The following is a 23,839-nucleotide window of genomic DNA, read 5'->3' as shown; positions in this document are numbered from 1 at the left end:
CTTTTTGTGAGGTTCTCAGCCTTTTAACATGGTCTGTGACAACAGCACATGACTGGCTGAGCTGTGTTATGTTATGTTATGTGACACTACATTCATTTTCAAACCCACATATATTAAAAAAGAAAGGATTCAAAAGTAAATTAAAAACAACAAATCTCGGAAGGCACTTGAAAGATGTGCACGATGGCCTCCTGCTGTTGTAACAAACAACACGTATTGTTTAGCCAGCAATACTGTTGTCTTGGAATAATTGCCTTGTTGTTATTCGTCATGAGCCATGCAGCAGGTTCACCTGCAGCTGACAGGTGAGTAATTACAGCTGAATGACTGTCTTACTATCTTACTCTGTTATGATGTCCACACAGGAGACAAAGAAAGAGCACCGAGAACTGGTTATTTGACATTTATAAGTAATACTTGGGAACATGTTATCTGTGAGCGTAGTAGAGGTAAACACCCACTGGTGTGTTCTGTCAGAGCAGATGTTTTTTTGAGTCTGCCCTACAAAGTTTGACTCGTTAAGTAAGATTTTTTTGGAAAAAAATAATTTTATTCAGCAAGGATGCACTGGATTCATCAAAAGTGACAGTAAAGAAATTTTTGTAAAGTTACAAAAGATTTCTATTTTAAATAAATGCTGTTCTTTTGAACTTTCTATATAAAACGGATCACAGTTTCCACAAAAATATTAAGCAGTACAGTTTTCAACATTGAAAATAATGGGAAACGTTTCTCAAACACGAAGTAATGATTTCTGAAGGATCAAGTGACACTGAAGACATGAATAAATTAAATTTGTAAAAAAGTAATAATATTTCATTTTGTTATGAAATGAAATATAAGATTTTAACTGTATTTTTGATCAAATAAATACAGTCTTGGTGACTTTATATATATATATAAAAAAAAATTTTAATCTTACCGACCCCAAACTTTAAATGGTATTTTACTACACTGAATCAATAGTTTTCCTCTAAATTAACTTGATTATTGGGCTTAATTAACCAGCAGTACACCAAGAGTATCTTAAGGGCACTTAAGAGGATAAAACAAAAATTATAAATGATAACGACATTAGAAAAAGGCATGATAAAATGCAATCCAACAAATACGTTTCCCAGAGAAAACAAGATCTTTTACTGAATCGCAGATATACCAAAATATGTTGTATGCAAATACAAAAAGGATCAAATGATTCAAGAACAATAAGTTAAAGAATAAAGTTAAAAATGTGGTGAAAGTAAAAACCTGAGAGTGAGAGGAAAATGGAAAACCAAAGTCAGAAACAAAGAAAGAAAGGGCAAGAGCAAGTCCTGTTCTCCTGCACTCTGTTTACTCTCTCTTTGCTGTGTGTGTGTGTGTTTGTGAGGAGTGGGTTCAGAATTTCAGGAATCGTGGATCTTCACTATAGTCCCCATGTCAGCCCCACCCTGATGAGTGAAGGTTTTGCCAAGAATCTCTGCACAGCAGGCTGAGATGCTCCTCTCACATCAGGAGGTTAGTTTGTTTTGTGTTGCCACAATACAGACCAGATCTCAAGACAACAGCCAAAGGATTTATAATGGGGCTCAGGGCCTCTCATCCACAGCTCAGCTGTGTAATAGACATGCATATCACACAAATGCAGTCCTCTCTCAACATTGGGGGAGGCTTCTGGCTCTTCTAGAAGAGCTATATCAGTTTGGTTTCTCTAGCTAAAGGCACATCAGGATCAGGATCTAGACTTAAACAGTGGTTCTTCTCAACCTTTTGAATGCAAGACCCTCCCCCTATCTAAATTTAGACATTGTGTAAAAAACAAACAAACATATGTCAGTTTAATGTTGTATATCTTTATTTTTACTGTTTTTAGCACTTTAAGACTGTAGAAAGAAAATTTTAATAATTTTCACTTATTTGGTCCCCCAGTAGTTTGCAGAGGCCCCCTGGTTGAGAAAAACTGGACTATAGAAATGACAAAATACTTGGTGCCAGAATCTAATTTTTAATGCATGTTATTGACATTTCTGATGGTGGATTACTGCCGGTACATTTTAAATTCTAATAAGAAATAAAAAAGCAAGGAATAGAAAACAGACAGAGCATCATGGGGTTAACTGTGGAGTTTATTTATTTTTTTAATGTAGATGTGTACAGAGAGATAGGTTTTTTTTAACCTTAAAAAATGCACTAATGACTAATAATAGAGCTTTTGTTCCATTAAACAACACTTAAGCACCGGACACAAAGAGTTCACTTCAACATACAGTGCAAATCATCACAGTGTTCTCATAGGGTGATTGTCAAAACAGTAATATACAAGGTTTGCATAGGAAAAATGACGTATTTCTTTTCCAACTTTTGAAACAACAGGCACACAGATGCTTTCACATTTGTGCAGGTACAGGGCAGCATCCCATGAGTAGCATAAAGGTACAGTGAAACCAATTATAAATGTTTTTATAATACAATAGGCTCATATGGTTTAATCCATAACACTGTTTTGCGCTTCAGAAATGAGTGAAAAATCCTGGAAACATAAATGTGTCAATATAATGTAACAGGTCTACAGATTGGTGCAGCCAGTTGCTGTACATTTTCATGGCGCTGTCTGGAATAATGCTAAAAGATGAAATGAACATTTACAGAAGTGAAAGCAGCTTCATATGAATAGCTAAAAATAACATTAAATCAGCTTGTTCATTAAGTAAAAAAAGTTGGCTGTAACTGTATGTTTTCATATTAAAAAAATGTCCCTCATACATACTTCCCTTAATATGTATTGTCTGAATTGTCTTCAGATCTGTCAGTCATTCCGGACAGCTAAATATCAAATGGAGTTTTTGCATCATTTAAAGGCTTTTTATGTCAGTGGATTTAGTGGAACTGCACAATTAAAATATTTAACAGTAAAGAACGAAGAACAGAAAGAAAAAGAAAATGCAGTTGACAAACATTGTATTCTGCGCAGATATGCAGTGCTATACAGTATCAATAGGGTTGAACACATAAAAGACTACTTGTACAAAAATATAGCAATATAGCAAAAATATATAATGGGAAAAAGGCATTGGGATCGGGCTCATTGTTACATGAAATTGTGGCAAAGTGTTCATAACTGAGAGCACAAATGTATCTTTCCATCTTTCTTCATAACTCCTTTCCAATTTCCAGTAGCGTTTTCACAGAGAGAATTTGGAGATGATGGCGTCCTGACTGCTGGAGCGTTTGTAGCCGGATGAAGAACTGAAGTAGGTCTCGCCATCAGTGCTGATATCATCATCATCATCATCGTCATCATCATCGGCATTCAGGACTGGTGCCGAGTTGTTCTTGCGCCTTGTGGATTAACAACAAAATGCCCATTTTTAGTTGGACTAAGGAATGAAAGTATAATTTTTTTTTAATATTAAACCAGCCTGTCCATTGTGTAAATGTATAAAATATGTTCAAGAGTTGATTTTCAATTAGTAATAATATACACTACTGGTCAAAAGTTTTAATGTTTTTGAAAGAAGACAAAAATATTAAGCAGAAATAACTGTTTTCAACACTAAAGAAAAATTAAAAATTCAGCTTTTACACAGGATCACTGGAATAAACTACATTTCAAAACAATTGAAAACATTTTAAATTGTAATGATACTTTTTAAAAATAAGGAATGAAAGTATAATTTTTTTTTAATATTAAACCAGCCTGTCCATTGTGTAAATGTATAAAATATGTTCAAGAGTTGATTTTCAATTAGTAATAATATACACTACTGGTCAAAAGTTTTAATGTTTTTGAAAGAAGACAAAAATATTAAGCAGAAATAACTGTTTTCAACACTAAAGAAATTAAAAATTCAGCTTTTACACAGGATCACTGGAATAAACTACATTTCAAAACAATTGAAAACATTTTAAATTGTAATGATACTTTTTTTTTAAATATATTTTTGATCAAATAAATGCACCATTTGTGAGCATAAGAGACTTCTTTCAAAAACATGAATTTTTCCAAACTTTTGACCAGCAGCATAAATAACGTATCACTGAATGCATGTACATGTACTTAACAACTTTGATTTAAACAATTATTAGCCGTTTTAAAATTTAAATGCTTTAGTCTGACTGAAATTGTACCAGTTTGAATTTTGTGAAGTCTGACTAACAGACCTAGATACAGTAATACAACAGTAGCTCAGATTCGTCCAGCATGTATACATGCTAATCAGACTACAATTGGCTTCTGAATTATGTCTTTATTATGAAAGGTGATGTGCAACGTGTATTTAATCCTTAAAATATTAAATGACACATTGTGTCATGTATACTTGGACAGAGAGATGAACAGTGTAGCTCGATTTGAACTGCACATACTGTGAGACATCATTCCATCAGTGGTAATGAAATATTTTAGCTGACATCACGGTGCTCAGAGTTGAACCCGGATCAGCAGTAATGTATTTATCTCAGTAGCGTTCGAATGGTTACCTCATCTCACTGCGCAGTGCTTTGAGCTGACTCTGGAGTTGTTCATTGGCCTCCTGCTGCTCCTCCAGGTCTCTCTGCAGTTTCTTCTTGTTGTGTTCCAGTCGGTCGATCTCCTCCTCCGCCTCATCCATCTGCCTCTTCAGAGCCTTCAGACGCAGGTTCAGCTACACACACACACAGCACCACATCAGATAAGAACAATACTGACTACACATTCATCACAACTCGACAACAGTATTGCAACATACCTATAAAGGCCCATTAAATATCATTTCCAAATGTTAGTTTTCTTCTCAGAGGAGGATGTTTACTGACCTGATCTTTCTGATCCTGCAGTGAATGATGCTCTTCATCCACTTGCATCAACATTTCCTTCACTTTGCGCTCTAGTCGACGATTCGCCAGCTGCAGGTTACCTCGTTCCCTGTTAAATATTTAATTAATTAAACTTAATATCAGACATGATGTCTAGGACACACTAAATGCATTAGTTTTCTCATTTACCTCTCCTCTGCTTCCAGTCTTTCCTCTAGTTCCTGGATGCGGTTCTCCAGCTGGGCCACCAATCCCTCTTTACTAGGCTTGTGAGATCCCTCCAGATATGTAATCCTGCTCTTCAGATCCTTATTCTTGACACAGAAAAGGAATGTATAATTGTATATAAAGGAAGTTACAGGTGAAGAGTTTTGCTAGTTTGAGAGGTCAGGAGCTATAGGAGCAGATGATGGTTGGTTTAAGGCATCGATCAGAGTCAGAAGGGTTTGTTTTTACCTGTCTCTCCAGGGAGATCTTGTCACACTCCACATCCTGTCTGCTGGCTCTTTCCTGCATCAGCTCATTCCTCATCTGCTCCAACTGTCACACAAACACAGCAACACAAACATTAGTGGCAAACCTCACTTACGCAACACACCAACAATAACAAAACACTCCTTCCGAACTAAAAACATGCCAGTATATGAAGACCTCTCGGTCTTGTCTGCTATTTACACCTTGCTTTACACCATTGCTAAAAGGAGCCCTAAAAGGCTATAAAATATCATTATTCACTTGATGATAATTTTTAATACTTGTGACCCTGGACCACAAAACCAGTCTTAAGTCGCACAGGTATATTTGTAGCAATAGCCAACAATACATTGTATGCCAAAAATCATTAGGATATTAAGTAAAGATCATGTTCCATGAAGATATGTTGTACCCTCAGATTCCAGATTTTCAAATAGTTGTATCTCAGCCAAATATTGTCCTATCCTAACAAACCATACATCAGTGGAAATCTTATTTATTCAGCTTTCAGATGATGTATAAATCTCAATTTCGAAAAATTGACCCTTGTGACTGGTTTTGTGGTCCAGGGTCACATTTTTAAACTTTCAAAAAATAAATAAATGGTGATAAACTACGGTTCATATGTTTAGGGGAACTTTTTCTAATATTTCTATTTTCTATTTGACTATCGACTGCATTTCTTTGATCAAAAATACTGTGTAATAATATTTTACAATAATACTTTTTTAATTTAAAATAACCATTTTCTATTTTATTGTTTTGAAATGTAATTTATTACTCCGATGGAAAAGATGAATTTTCAGCAGCCATTACTCCAGTCTTCAGTGTCACATGATCCTTCAAAAATCATTCTAATACTCTAATACCGATGTGGTGCTCAAACATTTCTTCTACTTATAATCATTAGCCTTATCATTATTATTATTGTTATGTTAAAAGCAGCTCCTTAATATTTTTTGTGGAAAGCGTGATGCACTTTCCTCAAGATTATTTGATTAATAATAAAAAAAAAAAAACATTTACTTTAAATAAAATATTTTGTAACATAAATGTCTTTACTGCCCCTTTTGGTCAATTTAATGAATCCTTGCTGAATAAAATAATTTCTTTAAAAAAAAAAAACATTGGTGTAGTACAGTAGTGTATGTAGTTTTACATATCTAAGATTTTTTTTGCTTGAATTGAATAGCTGATGTATAATACTTGGAGCAATAACATCAATATGCATATATTTACTCTCTCTTTTTTTTCATTAGCCAAATTAATCGTTCCCATTTCTCTATAATTTCTCCAAAACATTTAGATAGAACCTGCCTGTAATTCTCCAAACCAAAATATTTCTCATGGACATCAGTCACTCAAAGCATGAAATCCATAAAAAAATGTTGACAATGTAGAGAGAACTTGCCTTAAGACAGTGGCAGTGAAGACAGATATGGAATAAGGGATAGAAATTGAAAAAGGAGAAATAGCGATCGATAGAGAGAAGACGACTCTTTTTGTCTGCTGCCAGGCGCTAAGAGTGGATGATATTTTATGCCAATTAGCGTGTGACAGCGGGGCTCAGGGATGAGGGATGGTCCGCGTGTGCCGCTCTACCCTGCAGGGCGCTGCGTCAGCAGAGCAGAAAACACACTGAAACTAATCAAAGCACGAGAGCGATACAGACACGGAGAGAAAGAGAGAGCCAGAGAGCATGTGAGCAAAGAGCGGGAGATTACTCTCATTTAGACAGCCGCTCGTGCACCTGCTGCCATGGACGCAGGTGTGCCCATCCTGACACCACCCCGTCTCCACAGAGCCCTTTACTGTTTCCACACAAACTCACCTCGGCCTTATAGCGTAACACTATTGTGTCATTATATTCGCCTCGATTCTCTATTTCCAGACAATTAAAAAAAGCTCACGCGCTCCACTCCTTCATAATCTATTAATCACATCTTCAGCCCTGATCTAGATTTGTCGCTTTTTAAAGGGGTCTAAATGTGGCGCGACAGGTGCAATCGGACCAATGCGCCAGATTAGCTTTTGCAAACAATAAACGAGGGGGGGGAATTTGGGCTACTTGTGAAGAAAGTTTTAAAAGGTCCAAGTTCAAGAAGTCATAGGTCCAACCAAATGATGCATGATCCTAAAATGGCTTGCTTCAAAAAATAAACTGCACATATAAGTTTGTCTTGCTTCCATAAAAAGCTTGTAGAAACCAGACCTTGTTTCTCAGAAAACATGTATCATCTGTGCCCGAGTTTGCAACATGTTTCCTTTACTGGGATTATCTTGCTTACTTTAGAGTCAGCTTTGCCACTGGCCGGCTTGAGATGCCTGGCCGCTTGCATATTTTGGCCGAAGTGGAGCTTTAGAGAAAGCTCTTAACTGATGCCTGAAATTCGGACAGGCACTCTTTCACCAAGAGGCAGGCACCGAGATAACGATTACGCAAGCTCCTCTTACAATGAACTCCCTCTCACACTCCATCTTTCTCTTGCTCTGGTGTGAATTAACTCTGAATCTCGAGTGCAACTTTAAAAAGAAGAACCCAACAGCGGATCAAGCATTCAAGTTCAATTCTGTCACTTGTATTTCACCAGGAATGAAAAAGTGTGTGTGGCTTAACAATATACTCATGGAGAAAGACTAAAAATACTACATTTTGAGCGGCAGAGACATGATTTGAAAATTGTGCATTTCTTCAGTTCACTTTAATGTAAATTATATGTAAATTAATACAGACACCAGTCAAATGTGCTTACGATTACAAAGGGCTTACGATTAAATGTTTTACATTAGTTTGTATGAATTTGATTATAAACTAACATTTTAACCATTTAAATGGGCAAGTTGGGCGAGATGAGGAAAAGGTACATATACATGAAAACTTCATCAATACGATTTAAAAAGCATCCCAGGAAGCACCTCTTGAAAAGAGACATCTGGGATATGCCCGGTCTAAAAAAATCTAAAATTTAAGATAGAATTGTTCACTGCAAAATTCCCATATATGTTAATGATTTAACTATTGATTATGGTAAAAAATGAATAACAATGTGTGTCAAGAGGATCTCACTTGTTCTCTTCCCCTGTCTATTCTCTCCAACAGCAAGTCTCCATTCTGTCTCTCCTCCTCCAGCTCCATCTGCACCGCAGACAGACGGTCCTGTTGACAGATGAACGCACTTTGTACATTAGAACAAATTTACATTATAACAGTCAACAGTTCAAGAAACATTTGATGACGGTAAAAAGAAGACATGTCTCTATTAGTGCTGCACCTCCAAGAGTTTGACTTGTCTGGTTTTGTCGTTTGAATGGGCTTTGGTCTCGGTCTCGACCTCTAGTTCAAAAACCTTCTGCTCCAGGTCCTTCACTCTCTGCAGCGCTTCATCTCTGTCTTTCTGACACTGTCGCAGATCCTCCTGCACACGAGCCAGCTGAAACACACAAACACAGTCACATTTTAGTCGGAGAACTCTTTTACATCCAGACGGATGGCTGGGAACAGGTCTAAGATGAAATATTTTTCACATTTTCAGCACTGATTTTAGGAGAAAACCTTCAGAATTCTGTAGTGGATTTTGATTTGGTAAAAATGGGTAAAACAGATCAGACAGTATTATACTCTTATTGGTATCTGAAAGCATAATTAAATGAACCAATAAACATACAGAAGTGGTGAAAAGATTAATATTCAAAAGATTGTTTGTTTAAAGATTTTTGAAAGCAGTCTCTTATGCTCACCAAGGCAGCATTTATTTGATAAAAAAAAATGCAGTAAAAACAGTACTATTATGAAATATTATTACAATTTAAAGTAACTATTTTCTATATGGGTATATTTTAAAATGTCATTTATTGCTGTGATGGTAAAGCTGAATTTTCAGCAGCCATTACTCCCGTCTTCAGTGTCACATGATCCTTCAGAAATCATTCTAATATGATGATTTGCTGCTCAAGAAACAATGCTGAAAACAGTTGTGTTGCTTAATATTTTTGTGGAAACCACATTACAAATATATATATATATATATAAAACACTGTATGTGTATACATACACACATATATATATACTTACAAAAAAATGTCCAAAAGTTTGGAGTAAGTGATGAGGGATTTATAATATAATACTTTATATATCCTGCAACCCTACAGAGGAAAAGCGGTGTGAAATATGAATATTTTCATCATTTTATATATAATTTAAAACATCTGCAATTGAATTTTGTCCTTTAAACATCATTACCATTTAATTTGTACCATGATATTCATGCTGTGCTACATGTGTGAAATTAATCTCTCTCCTGAACATGATTTGTACATTTTGCTGTCCAGTTCCTGCAGTTACATTTTCGGCCACAAGATGCTGCCTTTGTCAAGAGTGAACTCCTAAACACATGTGAAATATACACTTCAACATGAAGCAAATGATTTTGAGATTTACATGTAATTTTTAAAAAAGAAACTGGGTAATAAAAATATTCAGTAAAGAAGGATAAAATGTGTTAATGTGTGCACTGCATGTAAGAAGCATACAGCTTTAATGGGTGTGATTTGGTTTTATAGCAGAGAGCAGCAGAGGTGTATCGCTCCAGAGGAAACAGCTGTGAGATTGAGGTCATGCTCTGTATGAAGAGAATGTGTCAGAGAGGAGAACATGTGTAAGATGGAATTCTGGGAGGATGAGGTGTCAGTAGGTCATCGCTCAGACCCAACACTCCCCACAGGAACACAGCATCCTTCTCTTCCTTCACACACAGCTGTGCAGCGGAGGACGGCTCACTGTTGCATCTCTTCTTTTTGCTGTTTGTTTTTCTTTAAATTTTTCTTCCTGACACTCTGTTCCATTCTCCGCTCATGAACAGATATTTCACAGGCAGCAGTGCAGAATTACAGTCAGTCAGTGAGCCTTGAAAGCGGGCCAGATTACACTTGATCTCAGCTCATAAAGTGTTAATGAGATTGGGGGGATGGGTCCCTTCCCCACTGTTCCACAGGACCTCATTCACAGGGCTGACCAATAATGCCTGATTCCCATATCAAACAATAACATTCTTCAAATGCCACAGTGCTGACAGGGTTAAAGCGCATAACAGCAGAGGTCAAAGGTTAGTCCCACTTGGGGTTGTTGAGTATATAAACTGAAGGGTTGGATAGGGACTGCGAAATAAGAGCTGAAGTGATTGAAAAATCTGATATGCCAAAAGAATGTCGGCCGATGATTAATGGTGGCGAGGAACATTCCAGAGGTTTATTTAACACTGAGAGAGCTGATATGGTGGTGTTCATCTCCACAGAGAAAGAGATCAACTGAATAACATGGAAGTTATGCAAATTATGTTTAACGTGGCATTTGGCAGAGTTTACATTGAAAAACATCTCTAGCCAACTGTTATGCTTCTTCAGAAACACGTAGTACATCTTTTTAAGAAATGCAAGCTTCACTTTGGCTAGGTACACTTCCCATGTTTACATGATTTTTTTTTGTGCTGTTGGATAAATAAAGCATAAACTCTGAGGATAAGGGCTTAAACACTGACAGGCTTCTCTGTGTTTCACTTTCAAATGTTTACCTCAGATGATCCTACCAATGAAATGTGATTTTCCTATCTGTAGTCCAAGTCAAACAAACTGCATAATGGAACTTTTTTGGACAGTTACAATGGTAACACCACAGTTTGGACATATTTGTGTGTTTTGTAGCACTAAGTATCAAAGGGTACATGCCTGTTCATACCAAGGCTGAGAACTATAATGAATAATTTTAACTATGAAAATAGGGAAGTCCACACCACAACTATAACGGCGCACAGAGACTGTATCGTTGGAATCACTTTCAAAAATTTTTTTACAAATAAAAACAATGACAGCCAATCAGAATTTACCCGACTTTTAAGAGTGCATGCATTTAAAGCGGTAGACAAAATAACTGCAGCGTGTGCTTAATAAACAGAATATTAAAACTGCTTAATAAAGCAGTTGCAGCTCAGACCAGCTGGTTCTTAGTCTATTTCAGGATTTAGAAATTATTTGTTTTGTTTTCAGGTTGGCGATTTTCATAAAATGTTGTTGATATAACGGCCCTCCTCCACCCACCTCCTCCTGAAGGGTCTTGGCGGTAAGATGTGACTTCTCCAGCTCCAGACCTCCCTCTCTCAGCTGTTTCTGCAGCTCTGCCATTTCCCTCCGGTTCTTCTCCTTGTACATGTCTATCTGCTCTTGCAGCTCCTGAGTTGAGCTCTGAGACGCCTCCACTATCTCATACATCTATACAGACAGAAAGAGATATTGAAAAACCAGTAGGACAGAGGAAAAAAAAAAAACTTGCCAATTCTTCAGACATTTATCGGCTTCAGCCCAGGTTTCAGTGACACAAATCACGCTAGTTAACCAGCTCAGGTTGTGCTCCTCAGTGAATTCAAAAGCATGTACTGAAAGCAACTTACTAATAAGCTTATTAAGACCTTTACATGATTAAAAAAAGCACATTATTCTCACCTCCCGTTGCAGTTTCTCCACAGTCCGGTCCAGCAGCCTCCTCTCATCTTCAATCTCATTCTTGGTGTTTTTAAACTGTTCTTTCTGACTCCTCTCATCCTTTAGTCGCTCCTGCAGCTCATGGTGCTCTTGGGTCATTTTGGTCAAGTTTCTCTGGATGGGAAAGTATCATTTAACACAGTAAAATTGACGTCCTTTAGGACAATTATTAAAATAGTAAAGCTTCTTTGAATGATTTAAGACGTGTGACCTAAATGAAACATCATATACATATCTGAATCTGTAAAAAAAAAAATTTTCAACATTGATAACACTAAAGGCGGGCTCACACTACAGGAGTTTTAAAATCCTCCGATTTGTGTGCGAGCAGATCGGGAGGTGCAAGATTCGATCTGTGAACGCCTCACATTACCAGATAATCCGCGCCGAACATCGGGACCGATCGAGGGGCTCGACAAGATTTTTGCTCCGATTCTCGGGAGGGGGAAATCGGGGCTAAATCGGGCTAAAAATCCTGTAGTGTGAGCCAGGCTTAAGAAATGTTTCTGGAGCAGCAAATTAGCATATTAGAATGATGACACAGAGACCCCAAACTTTTGAATGGTAGTGCACAAAACAAGCAACAAATCAATAACTCAACCAAACATGATTTTTTACTATTTTAGCTACAGCTCAAACTTGGGTTTCCCAGCTCTCACCTGCACATCCTCTAGGCGACTGCCAAGAGCCCGGTTTGCACGGGTCATTTCCTCTTCCTGTTCCCTGACCTCAGCAAGAGACTCCTCCAACTGCCTTTTCTCTTTCTAGTCACAAATAAACACATTACAGATGTTTTACATCTCTGTGTCTGCATTTCTAGACACAGATTAAGCCATTCCCCAGAGTTAATGGGGATTCAGAGCTGATGGACCTCAAGACAGGACAATCTTAATCTTCGTCTGGGGAAACTGCCTCATGTTGATGTAATCATTAGAATGTAATATAAAACGAAGTGGAAGAAAATCTCAGCACATGAGAAGTTCATGTGACGTTTGCCTTGGGGTTGTGAGTATAAATGTAAGTGTATTTCTTTTTCACACAATCAAAGAGCGGGCTGAAGGTACCTCCAGATGGACAGCTCGCTCCCCCAGCCTGCTCTCCTGCAGCTTGGCTTCATCAATGATGCGGTTGAGTTTGGCAACCTCATTCTCCAGCTCCTGTGCCCTCTTGCGCAGTCTCTCCACCTCCTGAGACAGACGGCCTGCCTGGCCCTCGGATGCCTTCCGTGCCGCCTCCACTTCCTCCTTTTCCTTACTGGCTGTAACATTGTTCTAGAAAGAGAGGACAAAACAGAAAAACACAATGTCACATAAAATTACAGTTATCTTGAAAACCCACATAGCTTCAGGCTCCAAAATGAACACCAAATTCAGGCAAAACTTATGCATCCCAACACTGGTTCCCACTGAATTGTAAGAGCAACAGACCTATTCTCAAGAAAATGTCATTTAGGTTTATTTAGATTCTGGGGTCATTCAAATTTTTGTAAAGTTTTTGAAAGAGTTTTTATGCTCACCAAGGCTGCATTTATTTGATCAAAAATACAGAAAAGCAGTAATATTGTGAAATATAATTACAATTTTAAATAACCTTTTCAATATGAATTTAAATTTATCTCTGTAATTGCAAAGCTGAATTTTCAGCAGCCATTACTTCAGTTTTCAGTGTCACATGATGCTTCAGAATACTGATTTGGTGCTCAAGAAACATTTCTTATTATCAGCTTGAAATTCAAACATTTGTGCTGGTTCATATTCAGGATCTATTTTTTCTCAATTCTTTGATAATTTGAGTGTTCAAAATAACAGAATATATTGCCCAACTCAATCCGAGCAGCTGAGTCCTTAGCCATCTTCAAGAATCGGCTAAAACACATCTCTTCCATCTTTATTTGACCATCTAATTCTAGAACTCTCTATTCTAATTCTATTCTATTCTAAAAAAAAAAACAAAAAACACTTGCCCCTTTTAGACTTGCACTATTATTTTACTAACTACTTGTTTTCTTTAAAAAAAACTAACACTAACTTCTCTATTCTTTTTATATTCTATTTGTTCTCTTTTTATTTATTATACAATTAACAAAAAGCAAAAAAGGCCTCTAACACTAGCTTGCTCTATTCTTTTTCTATTCTATCGGTTTTCTTTTTATTCATTATATGATTTTTAAAAAACCTTGCTATGTGTACTGCGTTAAACTGAGACTTGTTATAGCACTTGTATATCATTGCTCTTTTGTTGATTTTGATGGCTTCCATTGTCCTCATTTGTAACTCGCTTTGGATAAAAGTGTCTGCTAAACGACTAAATGTAATATTTGAAACCGAAATAGAAAAAAAGAAAACATCACAAATCATGTTTCAGTCAGAGACCGAGACTGGCCCATCTCGTATAAGATGCAAGCAACACCTGCAATATTTTTTGTACTGTATAGTAGGGCTGTGCGATATTGAAGAAAAATGCGATATGCGATAACAGCACCCCTACAACAACTTCTGAAAGTGAACGGTATGTGTTTTACTCGAGCATTACATAAAAATGTCATTTTAACATTAGTGTAATTATTTTAACATGAGTTTAGGAACTGAATAATAAAAAGGAAAAATAAAACACTGCTTAGAATTTACTCTATGAATTCAATATGCACTGATTCTTATTTAAGCTACAAAAGTTATTTAGGTAAGAGCAGTGAGGGATTTCCTCTTTGTCTTTTGTTCATGGCCCCAAATATTGCAAGCTGTAGCGATATGCATATTGCGATATTATGTACATTTGCGATATTTCGATAATTTCGATATATTGCACAGCCCTACTGTATAGGTTTCGTAATATGTAAGAAAAAGCATTAAATAACCCAACCGCCATGGGGCAAATATACTTATTTAACAAAATAATGCAAAATACAGCTTCGTTAGACAGTTATAAATATTTATATGTTGTCAGTTTACCTATTAGTGAATTTTTGAGTTGTAGAAGCTGGTTTAAAGTTAAAATTTAGACTGTAGTGCTGAAGTTGAAATACTCAATGAACTCCTACAACAATGTGTCTAATGGAAAAGTGAGTGTGGGACAACAGGCCTCTGACCTTTGACACCCCCTTAAATGATGTGGGCCAATATAAATGCAGTGAATCAGACCGGAATTGAACGACCCTGTACGATTTAGCACCGTCCATTTAGAGTTAGCTAAGCATGTCTCCTTCAGTTTCTCAATGACTCAACCCGACACATTATACAGTTTCCTGATTCCTTAAGCCTTTTGACGAGTTACGGCTTCAGCAGCCATCTCAGAACGTGAGCAAATTCCTTAATTAGACTGTGCTCTGTTGGTGGCTGCCTCTTTGTCTGGTTTGGGCTTTCGCTCTGCCAGTATTAGAGCGCTCGCCGTTCTTCTTCACCAAGTTTTATGAATAAGCGAGACTGTCCTGTAGAGCTTCTGTACGTGTAAAATGCATTGTGTCATTCCAAACTCATTCTGCTATGGACAAGGACACCTAAAACAACACGTACAGAACTCCTTGTGAGGTTTTCAGCTAACAAACCGAGACAGCCGTCATGCACCGAAGGACTGTTTATCCTGTTGATGACAGCTCAAAGATTACACACAACACGGATGGCCCCAGAACCGGACGAGCAGGTAGATCGTTTGCTATGCATGAGGGAATGTTGCCTAACTGGTTTAACCATCCACTGTGAGCAACTGTGGACAAAGACAATACTCGAATTATAGCTAAACAAAAAGCTATTACTGAGCAAAATTTGTTCTGTCTGATAAATGCTAGCTGTAGTCGACATTGTATTTTCTACAAACTTTAAAATTCACAAAAGTAAATGCCTTAGATCAGGATTATAGGTTACAGGTAAGATCGTTTCTGAAATACCTGTGCCCTAATGGAGTGGAACTACAATTGCAAACCCTGTGATCAACGAACATCCAGACGACGACACACAACTTTGTGTGTGTGTGTGTGTGTGTGTGTGTGTGTGTGTGTTAATGTAAAGTCATTCCAAGCCTAACACAGCAGTGACTCATTAGCAGACTGGGGTGGATTTATGTCAGTTCTGCTTTGAGTTCAAAGTCCTGAAGCCCCTCTTTGAATCGCTCTCCCTCTCAGCTGCCCTGACTGGTCAGTAATACCCTTACTCATTAACCACAACACCACCCAAAATAACCACGTCGAACCGCCCCAAAACAAACCCAAACATCTGTTACGCCACACCACCACCCCTAAACTACAGCGGTGCCTCGCTATCATGTACCTAGCAAAAGACAACATACTCTACGCTTGCAAAACTACAGAAGATAGCAAAGGTTGACAAAGTTTAGTGAGGAATGACCTTTTAAAATTTTAAATATCACTGCTTTTGTCTTCAGAAAAGCTGCGGCATCACATGACCCCGCTTATCATGATGTCTGTGTCCTTCAGAGAAGGTTACCACGGTTTAATTGTTGCAATATCCTTTTAACTTTACTTGGAATGAGGCATTTCACTGCTGATAAACTACAGGACACAGGGATGGTGCTGAGAAACTGTTGCACTGGGGAATCGGATGAAACTCTTGTTTGTATTTAACGAACATTCACACATTCTCTTTCCCTCCGTGCCCCAGTTCCCGCAGTCAGTTCTTTGACGAACAGAAAGGGCCAAGCGGAGCAATGTTTCTGTGCTTCTTTTCTTGACAGAGGCATTACAAAGACTCAGAGAGATTTGAGAAAGCAGTGTGCTCTGAATGGTGCTCTAGCCTGCCTGGGCTGTTTATGTATAGTCGGGCATTAACCAGCATTGTGAGAGCATTCAAAAAGCTCAAGAATAACAATGGCAGGAGAATCACAATCAGTTCATGAACTCCTAACAAGGACACGGAGCGTGCTTTGCGCTGCTAAATCTTCACAGCACCGTTTATTGCCTAAACCATCAGAGAAACTAATAAACCTGCCTAAAGCCATCCCAAATTCCCCATGATTTTCCCCTTCACATGCATCACAGTTTTTCCAAAGAGCTAAACCTCTCTAATCCATTCAAAAATCACTCAGGTTTACATGTCAAATTTTTAATCTGAGGGGGTACAACATAATCTTAAAGCCATCCAGAAAGCCATACAAAATTTAATCACAGGTCAACCCTGACTGTCATCGTCACACCATTTACGTATATACAATGTCATTTCTCTTACACTAACAATTCATTTAATTACATATACTGTAATTCTATATATAAAACAGATAAATACATAAATATACATAAAAATTCTTTAAAAAAAAAAACCAATATAAACCAATAATATTTAAAGACTTGCTAACTAAAAAAAAAAAACGGCTTTGAAACAGCTCAAAATTGTTACAACAAACCATAACTGTGTACAATGATTCATTGTCTTGTACCCACACAGATGCACTGATACATAACTTGTGCCTCAGCATGTGTAAGCAGTGATTTCATCCACATTATATTCAGAATGTGCAAAATTACAGGAAATCCTGCTTTCCTCGCATCCAAAATTCAGCTCTGTTTTTACCTCAATGAAAACAACCAAGCTTGTGTTTTCACCGCGAGAGCCAAGACCAATTAGTCATCTATTCCTATGGTCAACTTTTCAATGTGACCTCTGTTTACATGCCAGGTGCTTTTCTCAATAAAACCTTGTGACTCGACAGAAAGATAAGAATACACAACCATAGAAACATAAGCGACAGGTCATCCAAGGTACTTGAAACTTTATCAGCCAAGCACAAAGTGTTCAGCCTTTGAATACCACAGCAACACCAAAGACTCAAGCTTCACTCCAGCTCCAAACAACACCGGGTCTGTTTCTGCATCCTAGTGGTATATGTTACAATAGCTTTGCTCCTAAACAAAGGGCACATAGACACAAATGTGCTGAAGCAGGACGAAATACTAAGGACGGGAGGTGCTCAAGGTGGAAATGAAAAAGCGCTGCTTGAAAAGCACTGGCTTCTTTCCAGCTGCATAAGACGCCTGTAATAACCTCCTCTCATCCTTCAGAGAAGGAGAGAAGAAAACATTTTCTTTGATTGAGGAAGGTATTGTTGATGGCTTGTAGGGTTTAAAGTGCACACAGATTTCAAATGCAGAGATGTCAAAAAGAGCAAATGAAATCTTGGTGCAAGTCTTCCCCAAATGTTTTGACCAAGCACTTGTAGAGCCGTACCCTGTTCACAAAGTTTAAAACCATTGTTTTGGTGAAGCGATTAAGTGGCAAGTAGGTGGCCCGGGACGCATTAGGAAATATTGCACTACAAATGGGATCACATGCGTTTCTGGTGATCAGATCCCAAAACTTTTTGGGATTTGTTTACACTCGCCCCATGTCTAAATATGCCTACTTCTCTACTGCCAAAACTACCCACAAAACCATAGAGATAAGTTGCTGTAGTAATAAATAGTTGGAAACAGTGACGCGGCAGATGTCATGGGTCACATAACAATGCAAACTTGGCGGATATGGCATATCCAGATAATATCCCACAAGACTGCTGTTAAAACCAGGTGTAACCGGGGCTTCAGTTGTTTTCCTTTAGTTTCTATGTACTTTTCATAATGTTTTCATGTTTTAACGTTCATTTGCTTCATTGTAAGCTACCAAAAGTTTGGGGTCAGTAGATTTTTTTAAGCAATTATTACTTTTAGCAAAGATGCATTAAAATGATCAGATGACAGTAAATAAATTTATAATGATAACTATTTTGAATAAATCTTGAATGTGCTGAATGGAATAATTCAGCTTTGCCATTTCAGGAACAAGTTACATATTCAAATTGAAAACAGTTATTTTAACAATATATAGTTTTGCTGTATTTTATATAAATAAATGCAACCTTGGTGAGCATAAGAGACTTCTTTAAAAAACATTTTTTTTTAATCTTACCGACTCCAAACCTTTGAACCGTTGTGTAAATAAATAAAACAACTCCTTCACCTTGTAACTATGACTCTGGAACAGAAATGAGAAGCAGGTTGGGCAAATAACTTTCCCAGCCACCTCCTTGATAAAAGCCAAATTCAAAACACCCGTTATAAACACTTCAGACATACAGATGGTGTCATGAGACTGGGTGTGATTGTAACTTAAAGCGACTCATCACATGTTTTCTATACACAAAGACACATGCCACTACCATTACAGATATAACTGCCATCATGTTCCACTCGCTCCCATCTTTAAAACCACTGCCAAGAAGTTTGGACTCAATCGGAGCCTGGGCTAAATCCTTAGCTTTGTGCTTCTGTGTTTGATCTCATAAAGGCAGGAGCTCAGAGGGTCGGACCCCCTCTGCTGAGCTCATGGTGGGGGGTTTGTAGGGTTCCAGGACGCTACACTTCATGTGGCAGCAGGGGACTTTGGCTCCTCTGCGGGACAGTGAGAACAATGGCAGAGGAATCCAGGCCAGTGCTGGAGTGAGTTCAGCCTGTAGTGAGGACCCTGCCATGGCCTACTTACATGCAAAGTGTGCGTCACGCTGAGGGCCGCTGTTTATATGTAGACTATGAACTGTCACAGTAATCTCTTACAATCATTGTCACTGTGCATCAAGACACTGTAAAGTTAGGCTGAAGGGTGAGACGTAGACGCACAATCTCTTTGAAGCTCTTTGCTTTCATATGGCTTTTCTTCACTGTTTTTGTTCTTTTTTTCCAGTGTTGCACATCCCTCTGTCCCTCTATCTCCTCCTACACTTCCCCTCTTCCCACTCAGGCATCCAGCTGAATCACCACAGAGCAGGCCGGAACAGTTTGCTATCATCACCTGAGGAAACACACCACGTCCTGTGAGACTGTCGGCTCCCCAAACAGCCCCAAGGAGACAATAAGCGCTCTCTATCAGCCACAGCCCACAAAACAAACAAATACAGCACAGCAACGCCACTGCACTCAAATACACCAAAGGCTACACATCCTGATACCAGCAACCCATGCAAGATCTGTTTTGGATTTTCAGTGGTGCTTGACTAATATGAGTTGTTCATATGAGGGGCTGTAGGGTAGACCAGAGACAACTGAGACATTTTTTACATTTACCTTCATAACGTACACTACACTTTAAAAAAAATTCAGCATGGACAGATTAAATTGATCAAAAGTGACAGTAAAAAATGTTGTACATAATTTTAAAAGATCTCTACTTTAACTAAATGGTGTTCTTTTGAACTTTCAATTCATCAAATAATCCTGAAAAAAATTTATCACTGATACAAAACTATTTAGCAGCACAACTGTTTCATTGTTTCAACAATAATAAGAAATGTTTCTTGAGCACCAAAACGATTTTTAAAGGATTATGAGACGCTGAAGGCTGGAGCAATGAATGCTGAAAATTCAGCTTTGCCACCACAGGAATAAACAACATGTTAAAATAGAAAATGTTTTTAAAATTATATTAATTTGTTATAATATTTCACAATATTAAATTTACTGTATTTTGATCAAATACAGGTTTGATGAGCATAAGAGACTTATTTCAAGAAGAAATTAACTTACTGTAATATTAACCCACTGTATCTCAAATGATATGATATGATATCATCAAATTGCTTTCATTTTACTTAATAGTTTTTGTTTCTGGTACCAATTCAGCAGTCAGGAATAATATGCGTTTAAAGTTGAAAATCAGCAATTGCTAATGAAAAAATTTTATATCTATAATTCATGGGAACTTTTAATTTAAAAATCTAGAGATATAATACACATTTATTGACAATAAATCATTTATAAAAGTTATAAATGATTAATAAACACATTTATCACAATCATTTTGAAAACAAAAACTCTTATCCATTCACAATGCCATTATAGAGTATCAAACTAATATTTATTTATTTATTTAGTCATTTAGCAGATGCTTTTATCCAAAGCGACTTACAAATGAGGACAACAGAAGCAATCAATTGTAGTATTAAAACAACTAAAAACAGATCCAAAACTAAAAGCTACAACTTTATAAATACTACTTAATATATATATATATATACACACACACACACACACACACACACACACACACACACACACATAATATGGCAGAGGTAAAACTTTTGAATCCACCAAGTGGACATTTTGACGTCTCAAAATGGAAATAATTGGCTGATATAACGGTCCATAACTAATCTTAGTCATAATAGTAAGGGTCTGGTTTTTGTAAAAGAATCCAGTTACGAATAAGAAAACAGGGAAGGCTATTGGAGCAGGGAGAGAATCCCTTCACAAGGATGCTTAACCGTTGAGAATCAGGAATCTCTTGCTGAGAGGGGGACATTGTGACCCCCCACTTCCCTTTCTGTTCCCCCTCCTGCTAATAGGGCAGGGCAACACCTTTATATTCAGCCATACAAACGGACAGAAACAAACACAGAGTTATACTGACCACCTACAATTTCTACATTTCTGGTAACAAAAGCCTTGTAGAAATATCCACATAAGGTGTACTGGGAAACCTGAGACCAGTACTCTAAACTAACGCAAACGTTGGAGAATACCGTATGGGAAAAAAACAAAGGCAAACAAATCAAACTAACCTTTTTGTACAGATCCCCCCCACCCCCATTGTGTCATCTGTAAGACCCCTTGTCTGCACAGTGACCCACTTATTGGTCATGTGCAATTCCCCCAGCTATTTGCATATGAAACAAACCCATCATTCATTTTCAAAGAAAGAGAGAGAAAGACCAGCTAACCACCCCATCAGAGCCTCATTAGATTAGTGACGGCCTGCCACTGCAATCAAGCAGCGCTGAACTCCATTTAGTGCTTCACCCTTCAGTGTTCCTCCACATGGGGCCTTCCTATCAACACTAACACCATAAAGAAGAGGCGCACTGTAATACTCGTTGAGCCTGATGGCTTGGTTGCCAGCTAAGATATCCAGAAAGCCAATGTCCATAATCTGTCTCTTTGTCCACTTCTCAAAGATCCAAGGACAAAACCATCCACTATTCTCCCAGCATCCGTTAGTGCAGCCATTTCGAAAATAAGCACAATGAGATCTGCACCAGGTTTACGGTGGCACCTGACCAAGATTAAGCGCTTTGTCTGTTTACTCTTTTAAAATACAGCTTACCTGAGACAACAATGGCCTCCTCTGGACAGGAAGTTCCTTTGTTGCAGAAAGGAAGTGAGCTAAGAAGCAGGCTAAAGCAGTTCCAGCCACCAGGACCTATCTGTCCTCAAACTACCTCTTTCACTCCTTCTCTTCCTGTTTGTTCTATTCTGTAACTCGCGACGTCTTTAATGCACCTCTTACTGTAGGTCTCTTCAGAATTTGGGGATTTTGTCATCCGTTTTCCCCTCATCTGAACAAAATAATCATGGTCAACTACTGGAAGTTGCTAGGAACTCAATTCTTATGAAAACGGATGACGAGGCTGAAGGTGAAAGTGTTTTTAATATTGTGACAATATTTATGTTGAACTGATTATATCATTTGACAAATAGTACATGTGTGTGTCTTAACATCTATGCTTGCATGCGAAATCTGCATAAAAATACTTCAAACCTCACATTTCCTTTGCTACATGGCACTTTCAGTGAGGACGGGAAATGATAGGGAGATAGAGAGGGAATAGGATCAGGAAATGTTTACATGGTTTCTAACATCACACAAACCTCTGCTGTCGCTGATTTATTTGTGAGGTGTTTTGGTTAAAAACGTAAAAAGGCAGATATAATTTACCTGTTTTGCTTCGTCCACAGCCGTTTGCAGCTTACGGATCTCCTTTTCATACTGCTCCCTAAATTTATCCACCTCCTGATCGTGAGTTGCCACCTCTTCTTTCAGGGCTCCTTTGAGAGCGGTCAGCTCCCTCTCACGCCTCCTCAACAGCTCCTCCTGCTCCTCTTTGGCTAGAAGCAGCTCCTGGAGGTCTAGCTTCAGTTGTATGAAGTCCTAGAGAAGACAGTACAATGTTAGAGGTTCTGCCATCAGTTTCAAGTCTTAATTATTTTGAATATGCAAAGCTGGATCTGTTATGCTACGGATTACTGAAGAGTAAAATTTGAATGGGAAATATACGGCTTTCCATGATATTTTATGTGCCTCATTAGTTACACTATTGTTCAAAAGTTTGGGATCAGTATGCTTTCCAGTGGTGCATTTATTAAATACAGTAAAAAACAGCAATATTATAAAATAGTAGTACAATTTAAAATACTGGTTTTCTATTTAAATAGATTTTATTTTCCGCAGTCATCACTCCAATCTGTCAAATTATCCTTCAGAAATCATTTCTTATTATTATCAATGTTCAAAACGGTTATGCTGCTTAATATTTTTGTGGAAACTGTAATACATTTTTAAGGATTCTCTGATGAATAGAAAATTCAAAAGAACAGCAATTATTTTAACTATAAATCTTTTGTAATATTATAAATGTCTTTGTCACTTTCGTTTAATTTAATATCTGCTTGCTTATTAAAAGTATTAATGCTGTACCTCCATCATGGCCTCTTTGTCTGTGCTGTCTGTTTGAGATTGCTTGGCTCCATCCAGCTCATCGTGCATCTCTGAGAGCTGGTCCTGAAGGTCTCGAATCTCAGTCTGGTACTGCTCTTTCTCCATTTTCACCTGGTAGAGTCTGATATAAACACACACACAAATACACTCAGAATACCTGCATTCTGAACTGAAACAAGAGCCAACGCAGACAGGCCTGGTATTCTGCTGGGCTCATGCCCATATAAACCCCTGCCAATTCCAACCATGGAGTCACAGAGGATAATTTACACTTTATTTTGACAACCTTAGAGTCGGGATGGAGAAATCCCAGAAACTTGCATATCTGAGGGTAGTGTAGATTTTCACAGCGTAAGAAGGATTCACATCAACTTCTGCTTTGAATTTGGGGTCAAATTCTGCAGAATGGATTTAAATATAATCAAATGTGCAGGCTAGAAGTTTAACATATGTGACCCTGGACCACAAAACTCTTAAGTGTTTATACATGAATAAATAAGCTTTCCATTGATGTATGGTTTGTTAGGATAGGACAATATTTGGTCTAGATAAAACTATTTGAATATCTGGAATCTGAGGGTGCAAAAAAAAAAAAA

At 37.7% G+C, this 23,839-nt stretch overlaps 1 protein-coding gene across 2 annotated transcripts in view; it reads right to left on the bottom strand.

The window, feature by feature from the left end:
- Positions 1-1,975: 1,975 nt before the first annotated feature.
- The window catches only part of LOC107707906 (cingulin-like protein 1), a 32,666-nt gene continuing 10,802 nt past the window's right edge, over positions 1,976-23,839 (bottom strand). For both annotated transcript variants that reach the window (XM_016512020.1, XM_016512022.1), the window contains exons 7-19: positions 23,223-23,364; positions 22,464-22,676; positions 12,843-13,049; positions 12,438-12,542; positions 11,740-11,892; positions 11,338-11,508; positions 8,520-8,678; positions 8,315-8,404; positions 5,230-5,313; positions 4,963-5,087; positions 4,774-4,882; positions 4,459-4,622; positions 1,976-3,318 (exon numbers count right to left, since the gene is read on the bottom strand). In XM_016512020.1, coding sequence (XP_016367506.1) covers positions 3,162-3,318; positions 4,459-4,622; positions 4,774-4,882; positions 4,963-5,087; positions 5,230-5,313; positions 8,315-8,404; positions 8,520-8,678; positions 11,338-11,508; positions 11,740-11,892; positions 12,438-12,542; positions 12,843-13,049; positions 22,464-22,676; positions 23,223-23,364 — 1,879 coding nt within the window. In that variant the 3' untranslated portion in view covers positions 1,976-3,161. The remainder of the gene's footprint in view (positions 3,319-4,458; positions 4,623-4,773; positions 4,883-4,962; positions 5,088-5,229; positions 5,314-8,314; positions 8,405-8,519; positions 8,679-11,337; positions 11,509-11,739; positions 11,893-12,437; positions 12,543-12,842; positions 13,050-22,463; positions 22,677-23,222; positions 23,365-23,839) is intronic.

Source organism: Sinocyclocheilus rhinocerous, unplaced genomic scaffold (genome assembly GCF_001515625.1).
Source record: "Sinocyclocheilus rhinocerous isolate Xijiao unplaced genomic scaffold, SAMN03320098_v1.1 scaffold2852, whole genome shotgun sequence".
Taxonomy (NCBI): domain Eukaryota; kingdom Metazoa; phylum Chordata; class Actinopteri; order Cypriniformes; family Cyprinidae; genus Sinocyclocheilus; species Sinocyclocheilus rhinocerous.
Note: the sequence above shows the minus strand (reverse complement) of the source record. Positions and strands in the feature narration are given on the sequence as shown.